General features: G+C 45.7%; 1 protein-coding gene across 1 annotated transcript in view; it reads right to left on the reverse strand.

Annotated features, from left to right (window-relative positions):
- The window catches only part of MAP2K5 (mitogen-activated protein kinase kinase 5), a 236,163-nt gene that overhangs the window by 14,687 nt on the left and 195,202 nt on the right, over positions 1 to 26,274 (reverse strand). The window contains exon 20 of the mRNA XM_015414599.1: positions 15,800 to 15,845. Within this exon, the coding sequence (XP_015270085.1) occupies positions 15,800 to 15,845 (46 nt within the window). The remainder of the gene's footprint in view (positions 1 to 15,799; positions 15,846 to 26,274) is intronic.

The raw sequence follows: 26,274 nt of genomic DNA on the forward strand, positions 1-26,274 counted from the left end.
CGCGCGATGCGTGTGACGAGCGCACACGCACATCTGCCCTCACAGAGGAGGGAGAGCTTGTACTTGAATAAACCTTGGCTTTAAAGGTGCCCCTGGACTGTTTTGGGTTGCTGGGGGGGGGAGGCTCTGCAACTTACCTGGCTGCTTCTTGCTCCTTGTGGCCAGGGGCTGCTGGGAGCAGGGGGTGGGGCTTGTTGCATGTGCCCGCCCCCTGGGCTCTTTACTGCCGGAGCTCCGCTCCTGTGCGCTCCTGCAGGAAATGACTCCTGAAAGTCAGCCTACTTCAGGGCACAGAAGTCAGGCGATCTCAGAAGTTTGTATTTTCCTTGGCTGGCAACACCCGTCATGGCTTTCAGAAGAGCCAGTTACACTTTCAGGAGGGAGCTGAGGCAGGTTCCCCGGGCAAACTGCGGCATCGGAGATGGGGGGGGCTTCTCTCCACGCAATGGGCCCAGAGCCCTGCTCTGTTTGAAGCCATGTTGCTTTCAGAAGCTGCTTTGGAGATGAGTTGATCAAAAGGGAGTACAAGGCTTTATAAAAGAGATTTCTTCAAAAACGTCACTTTGGTTAAGATCTCCGGTAACGGCTCCTCTCACAGTGGGAGCTGATGTATTCAGGGACTTTGTGGGGCGAGAAGGGAGCAAGAATAAAGCCATTCACATTTGGTAATGCCCAGGGGTCATTTCCTGCAGGAGCGTACAAGAGCGGAGCTCTGGCAGTAAAGAGCCCAGGGGGCAGGCGCACGCAACAAGCCCCACCCCCTGCTCCCAGCAGCCCTCAGTCAGAGCAAGAAGCAGCCAGATAAGTTGCAGAGCCCCCAGCCCAAAACCGTCCAGTGGCACCTTTAAGACCAAGTTTTATTCAGGTACAAGCTCTCCCTCCTCTGCGAGGACAGATCTGCACATCCCCCCCCAAAAAAGCTAGCAGTCAAAAACAGTTCAGTGGAGCGGTGGGTGTTGCCTTCTGACACACTTCCAGTGATGTCAGGGGGTGTGGCATATGCAAACAAGTTATGCTAATGAGTTATGCTAATGCGCTCCTGCACCTCTTTTTCTACGAAATGACCTCTGGTAATGCCTAAAACCTGGCCCATAGGTACAGTGGGGCTATGGGGGCTCTGCCCCTTCCATAAAGGGCCTCCTGCTTCTTAAAGGCCCCTCCCTTCTTCCTGAAGAGCATTTAAAGGGATCCTTTAAATCAGGGGTGTCAAACATGTGGCCCGGGGGCCAGATCGGGCCCCCAGAGGGCTTCTATCAGGCCCGCAGTGGAACTGGCTGTCTTCTGCTTCTTCTTCCACTTATGCTGCTGTTGGGTCATCGTAGATCTGCAGCTTACAGAGACACACCTGAACAGCATACTCAGGATTGCAACAGCACAGACATTTTGATACATTAATTCAGAGCAAGAGGTGTCAGTTATCAGACACTGTTAAATAAACAAAATATTGCAGGAGTGCTAATGTTTTAAGCATGTTTTTAAGTAAAAAAAAACCTCCTTTGTGTTTGTGTCCTTTATAAAGTCTGTATCTCCACTACCTGGCATTACATTTTATGACACACCCGGCCCGGCCCAACAAGGTCTCATTTATGTCAGATCCAGCCCTTGTAACAAATGAGTTCGACACCCCTGCTTTAAATGCTTCTGAGAAGCTTCTGAGAAGAAGCCAGGGGGGTGGCAGCGCCCCCCCTTCTCCCTCCCCTCCTGCAAGACTTAAAGGACCCTTCAGCTGATCTGTGGGGAGCATGTGCCACAAGCCACAAAATCATGCCTACGGGCCTGCCTAAAACTCCCGGAGATGGACAAAATGTCCTTTTTTAGGGATGAGAGGCAGGCTACTTTAGGGCACAGAAGTCCCTGAGAGCCAGTTTGGTGTCGTGGTTAAGTGCGCAGACTCTAATCTGGGAGAACCGGGTTTGATTTCTCCACTCCTTCACTTGCAGCTGCTGGATGACCTTAGGCAAGCCATAGTTCTGGTCAGAGCTGTTCTCTCAAGGACATTTCTGGAAAGAGCTCTCTCAGCCCCGCCTACCTCACAGGGTGTCTGTGGTGGGGAGGGGAAGGGGAAGGAGTTTGTAAGCCGCTCTGAGAAGAAGAAGAGAAGAAGAAGAGATTGGATTTATACCCCGCCCTTCCATTGGACTCTCAGAGCGGCTTACAAATTCCTTTCCCTTCCCCTCCCCACAACAGACACCCTGTGAGGTGGGTGGGGCTGAGAGAGCTCTGACAGAAACGGCTCTTTTTCAAGGACAGCTGTGCCAGAGCTTGTGACTGACCCAAGGTCACATCAGCAGGTGCAAGTGGAGGAGTGGGGAATCAAACCCGGTTCTCCCAGATTAGAGTCCACACACTTAACCACTACACCAAACTGACTTTGAGTGAAGGGCGGGGTATACATCCAATCACCTCTCCTCCTCCTCCTTTAGTGAATGCACTCTGCATTGTCAGAACGAACTGCCTTGGCTTCAAGAGGAAGGTTCACAAGTTTTACAGGATCGCTTTGGGGACCGGCCATGTTCAGTCCGCGGAAGAACAGCTGGAGAGACCAACGAGATTTTCGGGGTGTGAGCTCTCAATAACCAAAGCTCCCTTGGTCAGACACTGGATGGAGCTCTGATTACTGAGGCCTTCTACCCTGGAAATGTCGCTGGTCTCTGAGGGGCTCTTGGACTCGAGTCTCGCCACTCTTCTGCAGACCACAGCATGGCTGCCCTCTGAAACTGGCTTTAAAAAAATAAAAAAAATAAAATCATGTTTCATTTAAAAATTAGAAAGTGGAGCAGGCTACGGATGCAGAGCTTGATTGAAACAAAATTTAAATTCCTGTCAAGCCCATTTAAACACAGGGGCCTTCATAGCCAATTAGCTGCTCCGTGTGAATGCAGGATAAACGTCGGCCCGGCCACTGTCAGGAGTGAGCAGGCCCACTGTGAAGTGCTGGGGAGGGGGGGGGAAATTAACCAAAATCAGGAACGTATGAAATATTTCCCCTCCCGGTTGAGCACGATGGGGCTTGCGGAAGTGCAAATGAGACAAAAACCGATTCCTTGTTGCCCTCCAATCAATCCCCCCCCCCCAAAAGGGTTTGGGGCCTCTGTTTCTGCTAAATTTTTGTTTACTGCGGCAGATTTTGCCTTAATTGTCGCGGTTTGTCTCCTTCCGTCCCCGGGGCCCTAATCTCCCGATAACTAATATTTAACACTCATTCCGCATCGAAAGCTCCTCAGAATCCTCAACAGGTTTCGGGGGCTCTTAAAATTATGGAAAGTGTGGAGGCAGGAGACGAGGCTTGCTTTGTGAGCCAGGCATTTTCTTCTCTGCGACCAGCTGGGTCCAGTCTCCACCAGGGAGTGAGACAACAAAGGTGCTAAAAGGTTCTTTCACAATTGTGGTTGGGCCGCCGGGAATTCAGGGGATAAAAAAGACCTTTGATGGAGAAAATGGGGGAGGGGGGGGGAAATCTAAACAAGAGGGCCATGGCAATCTAGCCAAAGAAAGTTACTGTCATAATGAAATGCTGTCAATCACCATGAAAATCCAATTAAGAGCCGTTTGGCGTAGGCTTTCTTAAGTAGAAATATGTCCTCTATTTAGACAAAATTTCATCAGCTCCATACACTAGGAAGTGTTATCATGTTTAACAAGAAATTTAGAAGACCGTGAGCTCTTCTTACAAATCCTGTGTACGCATGCATGCACTGGTCTCCCACAGTCCACTACTGCGTCGAAAAATGCTCCATATCTACACACTCTTCCTGATCCTTGGACTTCTGTAACTGAGCACTTCCGAGCGCAAGAGGACTCACGCAACAGACCAAAAGCTGGCTGAGCAAGTCCCGAAGGCACAGGGTCGTCCATTCCTTGATTTTCCTTGATTGAAACTTTTCTGTAGTATGGATGTCTCCCCATCCAGAAATCAGGACCTAACATGACTGGGTGTCTTTGTTACAGAGAGAGAAAACCCCTTCCCCCTGCCTCATTTCGTGTCTGTCAGATCATCCTGTTCCATTTGAAAATCTATTTTTGTCCGTTTAGACCAATCGTTAAGGGACTCTTGCGCAAATGCCAGTCATTTCGGTGGGCCTTGCGTGGGAGGAGCTCCCAGGGGATTGTGTCCTAGATTAACAAGTAAATGTTGACTTCTCCGCCTGCTGTAATGTTTCATGGTTTCAGAGCCATTCATGACGGGGGGCTCTGTTCGGCACACCCCTCGGTGTGGCAAACGATGGCCAGACCGTGGCCTTACACGGGCGGCTTTCAGCCTTCTATGAACTGGGAGGGGGAATATCTTCATCAGGGGCTGAAAATCAGTCTGGCTGCCCAACTGACTTTCCCACGCGATGCACTATAATATGCGTCGAACAGCTTGTGTGGCTTTGACCGATTCGGAGTCACGTGGCTCAGTTTTTGCCGTAAGCCAGAAACGGCACAAGAGCAAGGGTGATTATTTCCCCACTCTCTGATGTGATTCAGTCTGGTGGTGCGCGTTCTCGATCTTGTCTGACCTCGGAAGCTAAGCAGGGTCGGTACTTGGATGGGAGGCCACCAAGGAAGGCCCTGCAGAGGAAGGCCAACCACCTCTGCTTCTCACTTGCCTTGAGAGACCCCGGCTGCGGTCACCATAAGTCCGCATGCAACTTGGCGGTACTTCCCACCAGGGCTTTTTTTTGTAGAAAAAGCCCAGCAGGAACTCATTAGCATAATAGGCCACACCCAACAGCAGGAACTCATTCACATATTAGGCCACACCCCTGACAGCACAGCTCATTGGCATATTAGGCCGCACCCCCATGTTACCAGAAGTGTGCTCATCCAGCCACACCCACCTTTTGCTTCTTATTCTGTTTACCTTGTTTGTTGTCCAAAGCCAAGGCTTTTTTGTAGTAGGCACTCCTTTGCATGTTAGGCCACACACCCCTAATATAGCCAATCCTAATGAGTTTCTGCTGTTGGGTGTGGCCTATTATGCCAATGCATTCCTGCTAGGCTTTTTGTTAAGTCGTGCGCTTAACAAAGAGTCGGAGAGTGATTCAGCAAGACCACACACATGTGTTCCATTGGCATATGGAAAAGCAGTCTTGGAAGTTATCCGCTGATTGATTATCGTATCATTTATGACGTGCAGATTTTTTAAAAACGGGGTTTCAAAATAGCTGTTGCATTCTGATGGTACAGCAGTACGCAACCCACCAACAAGTGCCCTGCCACAAAGACTCTTTGTACGAGTCTCTTGGTTTATATATTTTTGGAGTGTGTATGGGGGGGGTGGGGGTGGAACAGGGGAAGAAGAAGAAGAAGAAGAAGAAGAAGAAGAAGAAGAAGAAGAAGAAGAAGAAGAAGAAGAAGAAGAAGAAGAAGAAGAAGAAGAAGAAGAAGAAGAAGAAGTAGTAGTAGTAGTAGTAGTAGTAGTAGTGGTCGAAGGAGTCCCGGAGCAACTTGCAATTGCCTTACCTTCCTCTCCCCACAACAGACACTCTGTGAGATAGGTCAGGGCTGAGAGAGTTCGGAAACTGTGACTGACCCAAGGTGCCTTCAGGTGGAGGAGGAGTGGGGAGTCAAAACCCGGTTCCCCAGATTAGAGTACACCGCTCTCAAACACTACACCACGCTGGCCCTCAGCTAATTTCAACCCCATGTTTTGCAACACACACACCCGTGCCTCGTGGTCCCACATTCTGCCTCCCGCCTCGTCACTGAGAGCAGAAAAAGAGAAGGCGAGATGGTGGAGGACTTGCCGCCTTGAGAAGACACCTGGCCGCCTTCAGTCACTTGACAAATTGGCTTCTGCGATCCAGAAAGAAGGCTTCATTCCATTCGTTTCTCCCCTTTCCTGTAATTATCGGACGGCGCCTAAGAGTCTGAAACCGTGACTTGCCAGCACTGCAAATATCGTAGATTTAGTCACCAGTTTTTGCGGTCACACAAACGGCGAACTTTTAATGGAAGGCAGGGGAAACATTATATCCATTCTCTCGTGGGCCACAAAAGCTGTGAGGACATCCCAGTGGTCTTAAAAGGAGATAATAGCCTCTGGCTGGCATGGGATCCCACAATCTAAAAATATTAAAGGGAAGAAAGGGGGGGGGGGAGAGAGTGCGTGGCTAGCTAGAAGTGCATGATCCGACAGTAGGCAAATCTAATCAAAGGCTGCATTTGGGATGCATTTAATTGGTTTGGGTTCTTTCTTAGGGACAGCGACAATTCGCAACTATTTTCTTAGGTCGTGTAAAAGTTAGATACAGTTTTAAAACCACACAGTCGGGTTTTAAACCGATGCAGCAATTTCTGTTTTGTTCAGCCTTCAATTGGTTATTATGGCAGGTTTTTCTAGGGCCGGTAGCCAACGGGGGGCACAGGTCTGGATGTACCAGGCAGTGTGGTGTAGTGCTTAAGACTGGTGGACTCTAATCTGGGAGAACCAGGTTTGATTCCCCACTCCTCCACATGCAGCCAGCAGGGTGACCTTGGGTCAGTCACGGTTCTCTCAGAGCTCTCTCTGCCTCACCTACCTCACAGGGTGTCTGTTATGGGGAGAAGAGGGGAAGGAGATTGTAAGCCGCTCCGAGACTCCTTCGCGTAGTGAAGGGCGGGGTATAAAACCAACTCTTTTTCTTCTTCAGTGGGGATGTGTTCTTCATCCCCCCCCCTCAATTCAGACTGGAGGGAACTGGAGGATGGTGTTTGCCTTCAGTGATGGAAGACAGCCAATCAGCCAGGGTAGAGGAGCTACAATGCTTACTGTGTGATCCCTGATTAGCTAGGTGCAGCTAAAGAACAATTACCTTCTTAAGTGTAACAAAAAAGGGCCTTTAGAAGCAGCAAACTGGGGGGAAGTGGCTGCAAACAGGTGTAAAAAATGCTTGAAAGTCAGGGTTTGACTTCAGTGATGCAAGCCAGCCAATCAGTGATGTAAGCCAGCCAATCAGCCTGAGCAGAAGAGCTATGATGCTTACTATGTGCTCCCTGATTAGCTAAGTACAGGTAAAGAACAATCACCTTCATAAGTGTAGCAAGAAAGGCCCAGGGTGTCTGTTGTGGGGAGTTTGTAAGCCGCTCTGAGACTCCCTTGGGTAGTGAAGGGCGGGGTATAAATCCAATCTCTTCTTCTTCTTCTCTAGCAGAGGCAAACTGAGGGGGAAGTGGTTGCAAACAGGTGTAAGAATGCTTGGAAGACAGGGTTTCTCAGGGACCCAGACCTTTTCATCCTCAGTCTCAAAACGTCAATTTTTTTGCATAACCAATTGACCCTGGCAAAAAAGTCAGCATAGTGGTACAACCACTACCTTCCTACATTAGGGTTCCAGCTCCATGCATGGCGAAGCAGTGTGTGCATGAAGAGAATCGTGTGGTGCTTCCTCCCCGGCTCTCTCGTACACCAGGAGGCAGACAGGAAGCCCTGTGCCTTCTCCTTCCTCCATGAACAGAGAGTAGGGAAGCCTCCATCAGCAATGCAGTACCCCATACGTAAGTGAGGCTGGGATCGATTGGTGCTGCAAATAATAGCGGTGAAAGGGGACAGCCCTCTCTCGCGCCCCTTTCTCAACTGAAAACTGAAGAGTACACACCATTTGTCTTTAAAGAGGTTTGGGATCTCTAAAGTATCAAATGCTTTCTCTGTGTCAAGCGAAAGCAAGACCATCTGTTTATTCAAAATGTTGGTAAAGTTTAAGATGCTTAGAACCTTGTGCGTATTATCTATTAGATCACGCCCTGGCATAAAAAAGAAGAAGAGATGAAGAGATTGGATTTATACCCGGCCCTTCACTACCCAAAGGTGTCTCAGAGCGGCTCAAATCTCCTTTCCCTTCCCCTCCCCACAACAGACACCCTGTGAGGGAGGTGGGGCTGAGAGAGCTCTTGACAGAATCTGCTCTTTTTCAAGGACAGCTCTTATCAGAACTACGGCTTGCCCAAGGTCATCCAGCCAGGTGCAAGTGGAGGAGTAGGGAATCAAACCCGGTTCTCCCAGATTAGAGCTGACTTGATCTGGTAAATATATATTCCATAATAAAAGCATTTATCCTTCTTGCTGAAGTTGAAGTAAATATTTCAAAATCAACGTTTGATAATGAGATTGGCCTTACAACTCTTAGCTACAATGATCAGAAGAGCAAAGCGAGGCTGGGAGTAAACAAAGGCGAGGCAAAGAGCAGAAAGAGAAAGATCTTTTCTCTTCCAAATCCAGCCAGCTCTTGCGCGGGATCGACAGGGGGGATGGAGAGTGACGCTTGCATTCCTATCCCACTAGGGACGTAACGAGACAAGATTTTTCTTTCTCCGGCTCCAGTCCTTCTGAAGGTGGTGGAGGTGGGAGGAGTCTAAGAAGTACTCTAAGATAACTTGCTAGTGGTACCCTGCTTTTCACTAGGAAACTCACGCAGGGAGTGCAGAAGCGTCTAAGAAAAAAAAACCTGACCAACGCAAAAGCCCCCCAAAAAGGGGGCCATCTTCTTAAACACTTCTCATAAGCAGGCCAGCGCAACTGGGAGACAATTTCCATGTTAGCCTGCTTGCCGGAGCACTCTCTGCCACTGAACAGCGAGGACAGATAATAACCATTAGTAAATCAAACTCCTTGGCAATATCCAGCTGTGCCTCGTGCATTTACATACAGATAGAATGGGTATATGTTTTTAATATGTATGTGATAACGCACTTTTCCCCCCCACAGCTGAAGTGTGTCTTACAAAAGGAGGAGGCGGATGGGAACGGTATTGCCATGAGATAATAAAGTGACCTAGATAAAGTATTAGCCGGCGATTGATCTCAAACAGGGGGAAGGCTGCCTCTCTCTGACCTGGTTACTTACTATGCATAGATTCTATTAAACAGAGCTTAGGAATGGAGAGCTTTGGGGAAACGGTGGCACCGAGGCCGAGATTGACGGCGCCTGGATTGGAGCGCGCAGAAGCAGAAACCGGTGTCCTACGCGGATGGCGGGGCAGCAAGCCGCACCTGAAGAACCGTGCCTGTCTCAGCTGAAAGTGGGTCTGCCGTCAGGCCAAGGCTGGAGGGAGTTTTAAATGTAGGCGGAGAAGCCAGAGGCTTCAGGTGAACAATTCTTCTGCCTTGCCGTGTTTTTCTGAGAACTCAGGTGTAGATGTTGGCCGTATCAAACCTGGGGAGGGCTTTTTGTTTAATCCAATGACCCTCTGTGTCTACCTGTACAGGCGGAGCCAGTGAAAAGATGGCTCTCTCGTGCCGGATCGACCAAGAAGGACGCAACGTCCAAGGAATATGTAATACGGAATGTAATGAAGTGCAGCCTGACATGCGATATGGAAACCTCGGCTGCATCCTCCCTCCACCGTGGCCGACTGTGGGCCGATTGCCGGGTGGACTGGAGTGAGGACAGAGCTGCCCAGCACCCCTTGGAGGAGGAGCGAGAGAAAATGTGATACAAATAAATAAATCTTGGGAGGAGGCGCCTGCACGTCCGGGAGAGTTCTGCAGTCGAAAGGTGAGTTGGGCTGCTTCAGGCAACTGGCCCAAGCCGGATGGCCCTCTCTGTTTTTCGAGTTCCTCTGCTCCGCGTACAGACAGAGCAAAGCTTCATGCTCTCAAAAAGTGCCCTTGGATCCTCACACCGAAAGAGACACGTGGTACGCGGAAGGTGCCAGGTTCAATCCCTGGCACCTCCTGCTAAAAGGACCAGGTGGTAGGTGATGTGAAAGACCAGAGGTCATTTCGGGGGGGAATGTGGGGGATCACAGTTCCCCCAGGTGAGGTACAGGGGCGGGGCATATGATGAAGCCCCGCCCCCTGCTTCCGGCCCTCATTCAGCCAGGAGGAGGCAGGAGAAGAGGGAGGGTAAGTTGCTTCCTCCCTGCCTCTCTCCACCCCTGCCTGCCTGGGGCCAGGGAGGGCCTTGGCGGGGCTTCCTTGCACTCCCGCCGGCTGGGACCCTTTGGGCGGGGTGTGTGGCCTTATGACACACTTCCGGCGATGTCAGGGGGTGTGGCATATGGTAATGAGTTATGCTAATGAGTTCCCCTAGCTCTTTTTCTACGAAACGACCCCTGTGAAAGACCTTTCTATCCCCAAAACACCCTGGACACAGCCACGGCCTGCCCGAGTGGACAAGACTGACCTAGATGGACCAAGGATCTAATTCAGTACAAGACAGCTTCATGTGTTCAACAGAGCACAGCTGGGGAGAGAACGCCAGTGCGTCAAAGATACTCCCCCACAAACGCAGTGCACCCCTCTCCTCTCCCTTCACTTCAGTGGGACTCGGTCGGGAGAATTTCCCAGAGCTCGTCCCGATGGGAACGGACGGCGCTAACTTCGATGGGAGAGGCACCAGGAGTGGATTTTGGAACGCCGAAGGAGTTAAAATCCTGGCTTTTCGAAACGTGTTTAATAATTTAGCGATCATTAGCAGTGTGGGGAAAGGATGCGGTGCTGCTACTCTTTAATTATACTGAATTGCCTGCGCGACACCAGTATCCGCCATGGCTCCTCTCCAGGAAGCGGGAAAGGGCCATTTTACCCTCCCCTCCAACGCTACAGCCCAGGGAGCTTCTTGTTTACCTCGCAAAGAAGGGAGGGGTAAAAATGTTAACAATAAATAACAATAAATAAATACATTTTATCCAGGAAGCGTTCAAAAACCAGATCATCTTCCTCCGGCAGTTAACGGCTCCTCTCCAACAATCCTGACAGCCGTGGGACTCCCTGCAACTAGCTGAGACGGCTTTCCTGGACGGGACCCATGCTCCCTCTAAGCTGTGGAGTCTTGTGAGCAGAAATTCAACTTTGTGAGCTGCTGGCATTAAAGTGGTGAGCCGTCGATTCGACTACTATATGAATCGGTTTGCTCTGGAGCCCTCCTTCCTGAGCGAAGGCAAAAATGTGTGAGCCGGAGGCTAAACGACTGTGAGCTAGCCAGGGCTATTTTGGGGCAGGAACGCACAGGAACGGAGTTCCGGCTGGCTCCCGGGTTGGCCACGCCCAGCAGGAACCCATTAGCATAATAGGCCACACCCAACAGCAGAAACTCATTAGGATTGGCTACATTAGGGGTGTGTGGCCTAACATGCAAAGGAGTTCCTGCTCCAAAAAAAGGCCCTGGGTTTTGACAACAAACAAGGTAAACAGAATAAGAAGCAAAAGGTGGGTGTGGCTGGATGAGCACACTTCTGGTAACATGGGGGTGCGGCCTAATGGGCTAATGAGCAGTGCTGTCAGGGGTGTGGCCTAATATGCTAATGAGTTGCTGCTGTTGGATGTGGCCTATTATGCTAATGAGTTCCTGCTGGGCTTTTTCTACAAAAAGAGCCCTGGAGCTAGCTCACACTAAGCTTAGAGGGAACACTGGACAGGACCATTAGCCAAGACAGGTAAATGAAACCCTCCACATTCAGTCCAGTATATCATCATGTGCCTGAAGCTGGGAACAACCAAAGGAAGGCCATCACATTCTCACCCTGCCTGTGAGTACCTGGAGACATCTGGCTACCCTCTGTTGGAAACCAAACCCTGGACCAAGAGGATACGATTCTCAGCCAGCTTCTTACGCTCGGTCATCCGGACTGCCTGCTGATCTGAATCTGTGGACTTCTGTCTGAACGTTTAAAAACATTTCTGCTGGGCAACAGAACTTCTGGATCTCAAAAGATAGATAGAGGTAGGAAGCCTTGTTGGCCTGAAGCAACAGAACAAAGTTAAGAGTCCAGGGGGGCTCCTTTAAGACCAACGAAGTCTTATTCAAGGTGTGAGCTTTCTTGTGAACACACACTTCGTCAGACAATGAAATGGAATTACACATCATACTTGTACATATACAGGGTGGCTTGTTAACGTTCCGCAGGGCCTGTGAGACGGAGCTCTTCCGCCAGGCTTTCACATAGGGGCCACCACTACCACCGCCACCAATGAGGTGGACAACATCGGGGTTAAGGATGGCCCGAGAAGATCTGCCACAACTTCTGCGTGACCGATACCACTGGATTTACCCGGTTGAGCTATAGGATAACATCATCCTTGGAGAACTGTCTATTTACCATCTGGCATGTATCTGGAGACCATCTTGTTAAATGAGTACAATTGTTATTAATTGTTATTAATGTTTTTATTGCTTTTATCTGTTTCATATGGGCGTTGCCCCTTGTAAGTCGCCCTGAGCCCGCTCTGCGGGGAGGGCGGGGTATAAATCTCAATAAATAAATAAATAAATAAATTAGCATGCAAAATAGTGAAGGTGTTTTTTAACAGATAAAAAGAATGACTAACTTGGTTTCTGGTTATCGTCTGTCTGGGTTCAACTAGGGGGGAAAGCAACATAGGTGATGCCCTGCCTGGGGGTTCCAACACAGCTGGGGACGGCCTCGCTTTTCTTTTCAAGTAAACTGAGCTACCCGAGCCTTTCGTATAGATTTCCTTAACTGGAGGGGAAAGACGGCTTTGGGAGGGAACACACCTTGCAGCTCCAAAAGCCATCAGGATTCTGAGGTCCAGAACAGGAGCAGGTCTGCTGTTCTGCGCCAGCCTCACTGGAGCCAGCGAACGCTGCGTCAACAACCCCCCACTGGAACATGACGTGAGCCGCCAACGCCTCTCCTCTTTTGGTCTCCTGGCTGCAGTATCAGCTGCCTTCCAGTTTGGCGTAGTGGTTAGGAGCGCGGGTGCTAACCTGGGAGAACCGGGTTTGATTCCCCACTCCTCCACATGCGGCTGCTGGTGTGACCTTGAGTCAGTCACGAATTCTCCCGGAGCTGTTCTCTCAAGAGCAGTTCTCAGGAGAGCTCTCTCAGCCCCACCTACCTCACAGGGTGTCTGTTGTGGGGAGGGGAAGGGAAAGGAGAATGTAAGCTGCTCTGAGACTGCTTTGGAAAGTGAAGGGCGAGGTATAGGTCCCTCCTCCTCCTCCTCCTTCCCCTCCTCTTCTTCTTCTTCCCTCCAGAGTCCCAGGCTTCATCAAGTACCAAATGGCTATGCTGGGTGAGGAGGAGCCCATTTTCCATAAAGGGCTTGCAACCTGGGAGGAACACAAATCTTTTTTTAAAAAGGTCTCTTTTTGAGGCAATCGTGCTTTTAAAAAATTATTAAAAGGGGTAAAGAAAAAAGAATCCTGTCTTATGCGAAGCTTCGGCCACCTTAGGGCAGGTAGTTGGAGAGATATATAACTCTTTGTCGCCATTCCTATCGGCATTCACCCCTTGGCCTCCCCGCCTTTATGACTTTACACCCTGGAGTGGTGTTATAGCTTCCAAATGCACACATCTATACGGGGGGTTGGGAGCACGGAACTGCAGATGTTTTATTTATGAGTGGCAGGCCTATCGCATCACGGGGAAAAACATGCATTTACAAAGAGATACAGGTTTTATGAAACCCCATTCTGTTGGTTTAATAGTCAAGCTACCCAGCCATAGAATAATAACAACGCAGAAGGTAAATGCATCTCCCTCTCTAGAACCTGTTCCAAGTTCTCTCAGATGTGACTAAGTGCAGGAACCTTCCAACCATCAAAAGTTAATAAAAAAAAGAAAAGGCGGCAAATTAAGGCAGCCTCAACCCTCACTACCCAAACAGGGAATGGACGAGCGGGGAGAGAAAGACAAAAGTTCCGCCCCACTAAGGAACCAGGCAATTGCTCAAGCGCTATCTTTGGCATCGATTCGTATCCATATTTAGATCCACGGTCAAGCCTCCCATGTGCAGAGGAAGAAATGGGGAGGGAGATGGCGCCTGATAAGCCTGGAGAAGGCCGATTGTGGATTTTTCTTAGAACGGCAGAGGCCTCCCCTTCCCCTCCATCTCACCCACGTTACTATACTGCAACCCGTGTCCCAAAGTCCTTCCAGTGCAAAAGCAGTCTGCACTTCAGTAGGTGAGGGTGTAGGAGTGGATGGCCGCGGGGGTGGGCTGGAGAAAAGAATGGCTCAGGATTAGGTCCCACCCCCACAAAGGAGGCAGAGAAGGAGAGAAGAAGAGGAGGAGGAGATTGGATTTATACCCCATGGCCCTTCACTACCCAAAGGAGTTTCAGAGCGGCTCACAAACTCCTTTCCCCCCCCCTCCCCACCACAGACACCCTGTGAGGGAGGTGGGGCTGAGAGAGCTCTGACAGACACTGCTCTTTTGCAAGAACAGCACTGACAGAACTTGTGACTGACCCAAGGTCATCCAGCGGCTGCAAGTGAAGGCATGGGGAATCGAACCCGGTTCTCCCAGATTAGAGTCCGCACACTTAACCAGCCGCTCTAGTGGGTCCGGGTGAGTCCATCTGCAAGCTGTGCCCAGCTCTGCTGGCCTGGGTGCACCTGTACGCAACTGTACGTGGCTTGCACTGGCTGGCAGCTGCCTTCCCCAGTCTGCAAGGGGTCCTACTCTGAGAGCTCCGGCTCCAACTTGCTGGAACTCTCTGCCAGCTTCCATCAAGGCCTGTAAAGCAGAGATGTCCCGCCAGGCCTTTGGTTGAAGGCAGCAAGGGGTTTCCATCATAGCTGGCACTCCCATTTTATTTTATTTTATTCCATTCTACCTGCTTCGGCCTCCTCCTTAACCTGCCCGCGAGACAGAAGAACAGTCCAGAGTAATGTTCCCTCTAAGCTGTGGAGTCCAGTGAGCCAAAATTCCACTTTGTGAGCTCCTGGCATTAAAGTTGTGAGTGAGCCATTTGGCTCCTGCATAAATTAGTTTGCTCTGGAGCCCCATCCTTCCTGAGCTAAGACAGAAGTGTGTGAGCCAGGGGCTAAAAAACTGGGAGCTGGCTCACACCAACTCAGCTTAGAGGGGACACTGGCCCAGAGTAGGTTTTAGATTAAATTACGGACGCCATCGGGAGACTATTAAATTAAGAACCACTGGTCTGTTGATTTTAATCTGTATTTTTGTATTGTTTCTAGTAAAGGTAAAGGTTCCCTTGCTCGAAAGCCAGTCGAATTTGACTCTAGGGTTGTGATGCTCATCTCCGTTTGAAAGCCGAAGAGCCAGCACTGTCCGAAGACGTTTCCGTGGTCATGTGGCCGGCATGACTAAACACCAAGGCGCACGGAACGCTGTTCCCTTCCCACCGAAGTGATACCTATTTATCTACTTGCAATTTCTTGCTTTCGAACTGCTAGGTTGGCAGGAGCTGGAACTAGAGATGGGAGCTCACTCCGTCATACGGCACCCGGGTCTTGAACTGCTGAACTACCGACCTTCCACAGCCTGCAGTTCAGCATCTTAACCACTTGCGCCACCGCAGCTCCAACTGTTAAAGTTAGTTGTTTCTAACCTGTTGTAAATTGCCCAGAGCCTTGTATACCCAGGGATTGGCTGATTCAGAAATTTAATAAATAATAATAATAATAATAATAATTACAAGAGGTAAGGCCCAGCGCCCAGCAGGAGGCCACAAAGAAGAATGAAAGCGATTTGGTCAGGACCGCTTGCAAGGCCGATTCTCGCTCCCACCTCATGTGAACGCCTTGCCAAAACTTGAAGGGTACTTTTGTCAGGAGAGTGGTTCACCAGCAAAGGCCCTTGATGCCAACACCAAGTCCACCAGGATGGCTGCACAGGTCCATAAATTAACGTGCCCTCAGAACAGGCTCTAACGCCCTGACAAGACCGCGCCAAATGTCATGGATTCCCACCCGTCATTAAAACCCTTCGCGAAACGGAGCAAACCGTGACAACGGAAGGAGGGGAGAAGTTATCTGCATGACTTGCCAGCATCTGCCGGCTGTCAGAGCTGGAAGCAAAATTGAGATTTAAGGTTGGTTAACTTGTGGAGAAAACACAATTGACAAACTTCCGCCTGTAATAAATTAGCAAAGTTTTATCGTCTGCCATCTCAAGGAGGACTCACCATTAACTCTTCCGGAGCCGGTCGTTCCTTGGGTTGTTTTCTCATGCTGGGGACGGAAGAAAAAAAAAGAAAAGAAAGAGATGCTGTGTTTTGTTTTGTTTTTTAAAAAAGAACTATTTTCTGCATTCCCTTAAAATGAGGAAGGTTTTTTAAATCACCAATTACAGTTGACCACTGATTTGGGGGGGGGGGGAAGGAATTGGTCTGGCAGTTCAGTTCACTCCAGTTCCCTTTATTGGCATTGACATTGGAGAAAACACACAAGTAGATAAATAAATAAAACATAAGGCCAGGGCTTTTTTTGTAGAAAAAGCCCAGCAGGAACTCATTAGCATAATAGGCCACACCCAACAGCAGAAACTCATTAGCATATTAGGCCACACCCTGAGATAGCCGCTTATTAGCATATTAATCCACACACCCACATTACCAGAAGTGTGGTCATCCAGCCACACCCACCTTTTGCTTCTTATCCTATTTACCTTTTTTGTCATCAAACCCAGGGCTTTTTTTGTAGCAGGAACCCTTTGCATGTTAGGCCACACACCCCTAATGTAGCCAATCCTAATGAGTTTCTGCTGTTGGGTGTGGCCTGTTATGCTAATAAGTTCCTGCTGGGCGTGGCCAACTCGGGAGCCAGCCGGAACTCCGTTCCTGTGCGTTCCTGCCCAAAAATAGCCCTGCATAAGGCACATATATCAACTAGGGGGAAAGGAAAAACAACAACACCCTGTTCTAAAATAATCTAAAATCCATATAAATAAGTCCCACTTTCATATCTCTCCAAAACAAATTTTGTGTTACAATACTGTAGTACGTATAAAAAGAGCAGCCCGAAAGAACTTTGCCACTGAGTCAGTTATATTTTCATCAACGTTGTTTAGCAGATATAGCAGAAGCTCTGTGATGCCACCAAGTAATGGCGATAAAATGTTGTGCCGAATGCTGACATGATAACAACATCCCAGTAACACGTGAGACACTGTTTCAATAGATCCACTTGCACAGGGGCATAGTCTGTTAACAAAAGGCATATAAAACCTGAAGGATGGGTCTTTGTCTCAAGGTGCATTGGAGAAAGGTGGGCATATAAGCATTTAAAATAAATAAATAGGTTAAAATGTTCCCTCTAAGCTGTGGGGTCTTTTGAGCAAAAATTCTACTTTGTGAGCTACTGGCATTAAAGTTGTGAGTGAGCAATTGGGCTGCTGCATCAATTAGTTTGCTCTGGAGCCATCCCTCCTGAGCTAAAACAAAAATGTGTGAGCCAGAGGCTAAAAAACTGTGAGCTAGCGAACACTAACTCAGCTTAGAGGGAACACTGACCATGACTATTCCCCTTCTGCTTCAAAGCTCACATCACCAAGCAGTGGTGTCCATCAGTTCCGTTCTTGCCCACGTTGCTTGCTCTGGGTTACTTTGCAATACTCGGGAAGTTCTCAAGGTATGCATGAAAATGTGCATTTGATGGGTCTCCCTCCCTCTCTCTCCAGTTTGGTGTCGTGGTTAAGTGCGCGGACTCTAATCTGGGAGAACTGGGTTTGATTCCCCACTCCTCCACTTGCCCCTGCTGGGTGACCTTGGGTCAGTCACAAGCTCTGGCACAGCTGTCCTTGAAAAAGAGCAGTTGCTGTCAGAGCTCTCTCAGCCTCACCTACCTCCCAGGGTGCCTGTTGTGGGGAGGGGAAGGGAAAGGAGTTTGTAAGCCGCTCAGAGACTCCTTTGGGGGTAGTGAAGGGCGGGGTATAAATCTAATCTCTCTCTCTCTCTCTCATGTGCCTCAGGGACCCCTGACTGGCTGAGCTCACTGGGGACTCTGTGGTCACCTCCAGGTTGCTTCTGCATCACGTCTGGAATGAACAGCTGAGACAGGGTTCCCCAACGTGGTGCCCGCGGGCACCAGGGTGCCTAGCAACACCAAGTGTTTTTAGGAAGTAGGTGGAGCCAGGTGGAGCCGTTACCCAGCAGGGGGTTTGTGACTGAAGATTTGTTGGGTATTACAAGTTGAAAACACTCAGTGTATCTGGGGTTAAATGTTTGTTTGTGTTGCTCACAGGAAGTCACATGTGTTTCATGTAACCAATGCTGTTTTAGAAGTACAAGCCCGGGAAATTCTCCCTGATCTAAGAGTTTGATTGGAACGAATGTGTCAAAGTGTTTTAGCATTTTATGGCTTCTCTTTCCATCTTTGTTTGGAGTTCTCAAGAAGAAAGAGGAGCAGCCATTACCCCCTCTTCTAGTCTTGTATTTTGTAGTGTAAGGATGTAGCCGATTAGCTCTGTTGTTATTTTCATCCCAGTTACCCTTTCCCTATGCTAGAATTTAGTAAAAACTTTATATTTTAATCACACATGGACTCTGAATCTGAATTATTTTACTCTGGCACTGCTAAGCTATTTTATCTCTGCTAAATACAATTTTTCTCAATCTCACAAACCCAACAAGATTAGATTGATGATGCAGATTAAACAACCTAGTTTTAGTGGCAAGTGCCACCACAGTGTTCATTATATTCTCTGTCTTTCCCAGTGCACCCATTTTTCCAAAGAGCTCCTCCCCTTCACTTGGGCTTCCCCTAAGTATGTAGCTCCACTTCCTGCGGTGGCCATTTTGTGGTTGCCTCAACCACCCTGTGTCAGAATCACAAAGATGCCCACAGGCTCAAAACGGCTGGGGATCCCTGTCAGGGATGGGTCCCCTGATACCCCGCCCTGAGCCTGCCTTGGTGGGGAGGGCGGGGTATAAATAGAATAAATAAATAAACAAGCTGGGGAAATGCCATCACGAATCGTCACAAATGTTTAGCGGCCAAACAACTGATTCCGTTTGTGACATGGTAGAATGCCCCCCTGGTGTGGTAGCGGCACCAAACTTGCAAGGGATCTATGGCTGACTCTCCTCTACCGGCCCTCCAAGTTTGGTGAAGACTGGAATTACGGGGTCCGAGTTACGTTCCCCCAAAGAATGTGCCCCCAGGAAAGCGCTTCCTGGGGAAATGACAGGCACAGGTTCGGGAGTGTATAGAACAGATCCTGTGTAAGCTAGAGACATCAAAGACCTCCCCCGGACGCTCCTCTACATGCTCTTCAAGTTCTGCCCCTTCTGTTGCTTTGCAGTTTGGTAAACATTTAGACTGAGCTCAGACAGTCTGTCCGGAAATATATCCATTCACAACCCGCCACAAACAGCTTGAAAGTTCGTGGAAAATTTGACCTGCCACGAACTTCGCGAACCATGAACTGGCCGAAATTCATTACAAACTTCAGTTCATGAGCCGATTCATGCCCATCCCTAATTCCTGCTCCAAGAGCTACATCACACATGATGTCCTGTCACTCATTTCCCCATTCCCCCTCTTATGAGACTGAACCTGCCTGCAACAGCCACCCAAAGGAAAAACTGGAAACTCATGGCTGCATTCTTTGAGCTCCAAGGGGAACACTGTCATTGTCCTGATCAAGAAAGTTGCACCAACCAAAGGCGCATGGGTTCTCCTCCTCCCAAAAAGGAGTACTTATTCTGGGAAGGAATTAATATCTCAAGTTTTCAAACACTTTTGCTTTTTTTTAAAATAGAAATTTTATTAACTTTCAATAAAACAATGACACAAACCATTTTACAAAGAAGAAAATGGGTTGGTTACATAGAGATAAAACGAAAATTTACATATAAATCTTTTTTGGATGTCAGGTGAATTATAACATTAAATAATTGTTATCTAAGATCTTTGATTTTGTGATAACAGTAATTATTAAGATGTTGAAGGAATAACATACTAAGTCTCTCTTTTAATTATAAAGCATTATCTTGTATTTAGCTTCAGAGATGTTCTCCCAGTCAAATCTGTGTAAAGATATTTTGTCTAGTATTGGGAACCATATACTGAGTGGATTATAAAATTCACATTTGTTTTGATGTATGGTATTATATATCGAAATTTTTTCTAACATAAATGTATCCCAACTCTTATGTATCCATTGGTTTACTGTAGGAGGTTTTTTATTTTTCCAGTTTTTAGCTATTGTTGATTTGGTTGTTAATAAAATGTTGATTAATTTTCTTGTATTTTCAGGAGGTCTATCAGGAGGCCATAGGTGAAGCAGCATCAGTTTGGGAGTCAAAGGTAAATTGTAGTTAGTTAATTTTTCAATCTGGGTTATGATCTGATTCCAAAAACGTTTGATCAGTTTACAAGACCACCAATGTGGAAATAATTGCCCTTTTCTCCGCAAAGTTTCCAGCAGTATGGTGTTGTGGATGGGTTTATGTGTGTAAGTTTGGATGGTGTTAAATACCATCTAGTGGTAACTTTAAGATTAGTTTCTTGCAGATACTTTGGATATTTTTGTTTGTGTTTGCCAAATTTCTGTCCAGTTTTCATCTGTCAGCTGAGTTTTAAGGTCGGAGTTCCAAGCTGTTTGGTAGCTTAGAGGCTGTTTTGTATGAATTGGACGATAACGTTGTAGATCTTAGAAATAAGCACTTTTTTGGTATGTGATTAAGTAACAGTTTTTCTAGGTCCAAAAGAGGATGTTTGGTTGAAGAGATGAAATCAGTTGTATGTATCAAATTTTGCACTTGTAAATATTCGAACCATTTGATGTCCGTTTTATTTTTCTTTTCTAAGTCTGCTTTCGGTATTATTTTGCTTTTATGCATCACATCTATAATTCTAGAATTTTGGCTGCTCTCCAGATACCAAACGTTTTAGGGTTTTCAGCTGGTTTAAACCATTTTTGCCTGGTAAATGTGCTTATTTGTGAGAATTTTCTGGTAGTTTTGGGTTTTATTTTGTACCATGTCTTGAGCGATGCTCTCATATATGGGTTTTTAATTTTGGTATCGACATCTTTGAACGATTTTTGCCATAAAAGTTCCCGAAAGGTAAGGTCTGAGATGGTAGATTCTTCAATCCATTTCCAAACTAAGGTGTAGTCTTCGTGATATTGTCGGACAATAGTTGCCAGGGTAGTAGCCTTTCGGTATAGATTTAGATCAGAAACAGCTAAGCCTCCTTTTTTCTTGAAATTCTCATATTATGAAAAGCAATTCTTGGTGATTTGAGGTTCCATATGAATTGATTGTCTTTTTGCCATTTTCTACTTTGCTGTTCAGTACTATAGATAGGTAAAGTTCTAAAACAGTAAAAGTATTTTGGCAGAATAAAAGAGCGTAATATTGTGATTCTGTCTATCCAGGATAGTGGTTTTGTATTCTATGTGGTTGATAGTTGTTTGATTTCTTTGTGAGTTTCCATAAGATTTATCTTTAGTAGTTTCGAGATGTCTAATGGAAGTTTAATGCCAAGGTATTGAAGGTGATTATCTATCCATTGAAATGAATATCTTTGTTTTAATTGAGTTTTGATATTTTCAGGTATATTGATGGGGTAAATAATTGTTTTAGATTGGTTTACATTTAATCCTGTCACAGAGGTGAATAAGTGGAGGGTTGAATTAATGGTTTAATGCCTTCAAATTTTGGGTTTGAGCGTAATTCACATGCTAGTGGTTCCAACGCAATAACAAATAAAATCGGAGATAAGGGGCATCCTTGCCTCGTGCCTTTAGATAGAGATATTTCCTCCGAAGTATCGCCATTGATTAGCAGTTTTGCTTTAGGGTTTTGGTATATAGCTTGGATGGTTTTAAGAAATGTTGGCCCAAATTGCATATGAATAATTAATTATTTTAAAAACTGAATTTCCAATGAATCGAAGGCTTTTTCTATGTCTATTGCCATTAATAATGAATTTGAGGTTTTATTGTTTACTTTGGTGTATAATGCTTATAGTTTTTCGAATATTGTCAGATATGTCTCGTGACGGGATAAATCCAGATTGGTCTTTATGAATGTAGTTTGCAATGATGTTTTTCATTCGTGAGGCAATTACTGCTGTAAAAATTTTGTAGTCTATGTTTAGTAGAGAGATTGGACGGTAAGATCTCGGGTCTGTTTTGCCATTTTCCAGGTTTCTGGCATTATTCCGTTTACTCTAATTGCATTACACATTTCTTGCAATGGAACTGTAAGTGTTTTTTGGAACACTTTATAGTATTCTGGGATAAAGCCATCTGGCCCAGGTGCCTTGTTGTTTTTAAGTTTTTTGATTTCTTGCTCAATTTCTTGATCTGATATGGGAGCTTCGAGCAATGAACAATGATCCTCGGTTAAAGTAGAAATAGATTCTATAGATTGTAAATACTTTGCAATATTTTGAGGCTCTGGATATTGAGAGGTATATAAGTTTTCATAAAACTTCTGTATTACTTGGATGATTTCTTTAGTATCGTGTTGAATTACATTTTGATGGTTTTTTATGCTTCCAATGTATCTGTCAGCTTGTTTCTTTTTAAGTTTCCAAGATAGGAGGCAGAGTTTTTTAATGACTTTTTATTTGTTCTATTTTGTGGTTGTTGAAGTTGTCTTTTAAAATTTCAGTTGTCTCAATCATTTCTAGTTGTTTTCTTACCTCTAATAATCTTTTGTATATTTTTTTGCTGCATGTGGTTTTGCGTTTGTCTTCTAGGTATTTAAACTCTAATTGCATTACACATTTCTTGCAATGGAACTGTAAGTGTTTTTTGGAACACTTTATAGTATTCTGGGATAAAGCCATCTGGCCCAGGTGCCTTGTTGTTTTTAAGTTTTTTGATTTCTTGCTCAATTTCTTGATCTGATATGGGAGCTTCGAGCAATGAACAATGATCCTCGGTTAAAGTAGAAATAGATTCTATAGATTGTAAATACTTTGCAATATTTTGAGGCTCTGGATATTGAGAGGTATATAAGTTTTCATAAAACTTCTGTATTACTTGGATGATTTCTTTAGTATCGTGTTGAATTACATTTTGATGGTTTTTTATGCTTCCAATGTATCTGTCAGCTTGTTTCTTTTTAAGTTTCCAAGATAGGAGGCAGAGTTTTTTAATGACTTTTTATTTGTTCTATTTTGTGGTTGTTGAAGTTGTCTTTTAAAATTTCAGTTGTCTCAATCATTTCTAGTTGTTTTCTTACCTCTAATAATCTTTTGTATATTTTTTTGCTGCATGTGGTTTTGCGTTTGTCTTCTAGGTATTTAATGGTTTGGGAAAGTTCTTGTCTGATTTTGTGTTTTTCCTTTCTACAGGATGCCATCAGGGATATACAATGACCTCGCATTACAGCTTTAGATGCTTCCCAGATGATTTTAATTGGGGTATCTTCTGTGATGTTAGTTTTAAAATAGTTTATGAGTTCGTTATGAAGTTTGTCTTATATTTTAGGCTCATGCAATAAAAGTTTATTAAATCTCCAGTTATGTTTCTTTGTGATTTTGTTACTGCCTTTAATAGTACATTGCACAGGAACATGGTCTGACCATTTTTGCAATCCGATGGTGGTTGTATTACTTCTTATAAGTAATTGTTTTGAAACCAGTAAGTAATCTATTCTTGTGTGTGTTCTGTGCCGTTGTGAGAAAAATGTATAATCTCTTTCTGTGCTGTGTTGCATTCTCCATATATCGTGTAAATCATATTTTTGTAAAATAGTTTTGAGTTGGTTTGGCGATTGAGAAATGTTTCCGCCGTTCTTACTTGGGTTTCTGGAGGATGATTTGTCTAAGTAGATATCCATTAAATAATTCAGGTCGCCTCCTAGCAGAATTGGACCTGTATGAAATTTATCTAATTTATTAAAAGTTTCATTTAAAAATTTGCATTGGTTTTTGTTGGGAGCATAAATGGAGGCTATCGTTATTGGTGATTCGTTAATAAAAATATATCAACCTTGGTCATCTTTTTCGCAGTTTTCAAATTTGAAGTTGGTAGATGATGAGATTAAAATAGCCACCCCTCTGGATTTTGATGACCCATAGGCTAAATATTGTGTTGTGAACCAATTAAGTGGTAAGACCTTGTTTCCTTTTTTAATATAGGTTTCTTGTAGCATTGCAATGTTTATTTTCTGATGTTGTAGGTCTTTTGCTATACGTTTAGCCTTGATCTTGTTATTAACTCCTCTGCAATTTAAAGTTATTACATTTACATCATCCATTTTGTGTGTTGTGATTTGGCGTTAGTCGTTGTTATGTTAACCTTTACATTTCTAAACAACATGATGTCTGGGGTGTTCTTATTTTGAAATATTTGTTGAATGAAAGTTTTGTAATGTTGAACTTTGTCTAGGGTTTTTTTACTTTTCAGATTGGAGAACACAATATTCCCTATACTAGAATATGCTATTAACCTAAATATCCAACAAAATATCTTAACACCTGCCATCCGGTGAACAGTACTTACTCTCCACATTGTCATATAGTCTATCATCCACTTCAATGAACAATAATACAAAATAATCCTCTTCCCCTCCCTCCTCCCCCCTACCCATTGTGCAGTGAATCCTGGGAGTGGATCTACAATCCATGCCAAGCCTCTCGGGCTTTCTGAAAAGGATTACTGTCATAAAACTTACTAAAGAATACAAACATACCCATAACCTCGTTGTGGGAACCATAACTGTTCCACTGAGTGCTCCCGCCTTCCCGCCTGTTTGTTATATTTCCTATCAAGATTATGAGCTAGGACATTAATATTACTTTGAATGCCATATGGCTGTAAAAGTACTCTTAAGCTCTACTTGCACTCTTTGTTGTGAATGGCTTATAAGTTGATTCGTCTCCTGGTAGGGATTCTGCTCCATTTGTGTGGTGTGGTTTGATTAGCTCTTTTTCTTTTCCTATGAAGATGAACTTCCATATCTGGTTGTAGGTTCAGACCTAAAGCTTTCAGGAGGGCTTCCCCTGTTTCCATGTCGTCAGCTTGGTATGTTACTCCTTGTCTTCGCACTTGTAGGGATCCTGTTTGCAGCCATCTGTATTTAATTTTTGCCTCGTTGAGACATGCAGTGATCTGTTTGAGGTTTCTTCTGATTTGGAGTGCTTCTGGAGGGACGTCAGGGAATGCGTAGACATCTTTTCCGTTGAATTTAAAATTTTCCGGCTTCTTGAAGGATTTTATTCTTCATTTTTAGATCTAAAAATTCTGTTATAATGTCTCTTGGCCCTCTGCGCGCCTCTGTAGAGATTGGTCATATGCGATATGCCCTTACAAGCACTGGGGCTACTCCGTCTTCAAAGGTTATCGTCTTCGTCAGCCAGTTTGTTAAAAATGTGGTGAGATCTTCGTCTTTCTCTGCTTGTTCCGGGAATCCTCTGAATTTAATAAATTTCTCGCGGGTTCTGTGCTCAAGGAGGAGAATCCTTTCTCTTGCCCATGTTTCAGAGTCTTGGAGATTTCTGATGTCTTCATTGGTGGCTGTAGCTGCTTCTAAAGCAGTATCTGCTGTTAGTGCTACTTTCTGCATTGATGTCTGTAAAGCTTCTAATTGCTCAGACACTGGCTTGAGTGCAGAGTTGATGTTTTCTAAAATTTCTGTTTTAAAGAGTTTTAGGATATCCATAAGATCTTGTTTAGTAAGTGGTGAGCTTTTTTCCGTCGTTATTTTTGTTCCGGTCGCCATCTTGGATTTCATTCTTTGCCACTTTATCACTTTTTTTTGCACTAAAATCTTGCTTTGAATTGTTTAATGTTCGTTTCTGGGGATCCAGTATGCGATCCAGTCAATCTCCTTTAGTTTTAAAGATAGGAAATAGTTTTCGTTGTTTTGTCTTTTGGTGGGGAAAGGAAGGGGTCTCTCAGAGAACACTCAATAGACGTCCGTCATGAGTTAGACCGACGCCCCGCCCCCCTTCAAACACTTTTGCTGTCCTTCCAGCAGGTCTAGAAATGGGTGCTGGCCCAAAAGATCCGTCACCATATCGAGGGCCTTCTCAGTGGCGGCTTCACACTGGTGGAATGAGCTCCTGGAAGACATCAGGGCCCTGTGGGACTTGTTACAGTTCTGCAGGGCCTGTAAAATGGAGCTCTTTCACCAGGCCTTCGATTAGGAGCTGCCACTGATGATTGAGCTATTAAAAACGGAACTGTTACGGCCCTCACGTTAATGGCATTCAGAACAACTTTGGACACCGCCCAAACTACACTGGACCACCTTATAGAAATTTGCCATCTGTATTCAACTTCACCTTATGTCATTTATTTGTAATTTGAAATTTGATGGTATTGTATTTATTTGTGTTTTATTGTATTTTAAACTGCTGTATGTTGCTCTGAGCCTGCCTGTGCAGGCAAGGCAGGATATAAATCGAAATAAATAAATAAATAGATAGAAAAAAGGCAGAATTATTACTTGCCTGATTGTGAATGGGAGAGTGGGCTGAGAGAATAGGAGCCGGGCGAGAGCCACAGGCTCACACAACTCACACTCTTAGCTCTCATACTGCAGCTTGCCCAAATTATGCCCCCCCCCACTTGTGATGAATTCCAGAGGGGCCGTCAGGTCAGATGGTCACAGCCAAAACAAGAGAGGCCTGTAGCCCTCTGAGCACGTAATGCGTTGATTGTTGCACGAACTCTCGTAAGCCAGAGTCCACT

Source organism: Gekko japonicus, unplaced genomic scaffold, assembly GCF_001447785.1.
Source record: "Gekko japonicus isolate JY-2015 unplaced genomic scaffold, Gekko_japonicus_V1.1 scaffold698, whole genome shotgun sequence".
NCBI lineage: Eukaryota > Metazoa > Chordata > Lepidosauria > Squamata > Gekkonidae > Gekko > Gekko japonicus.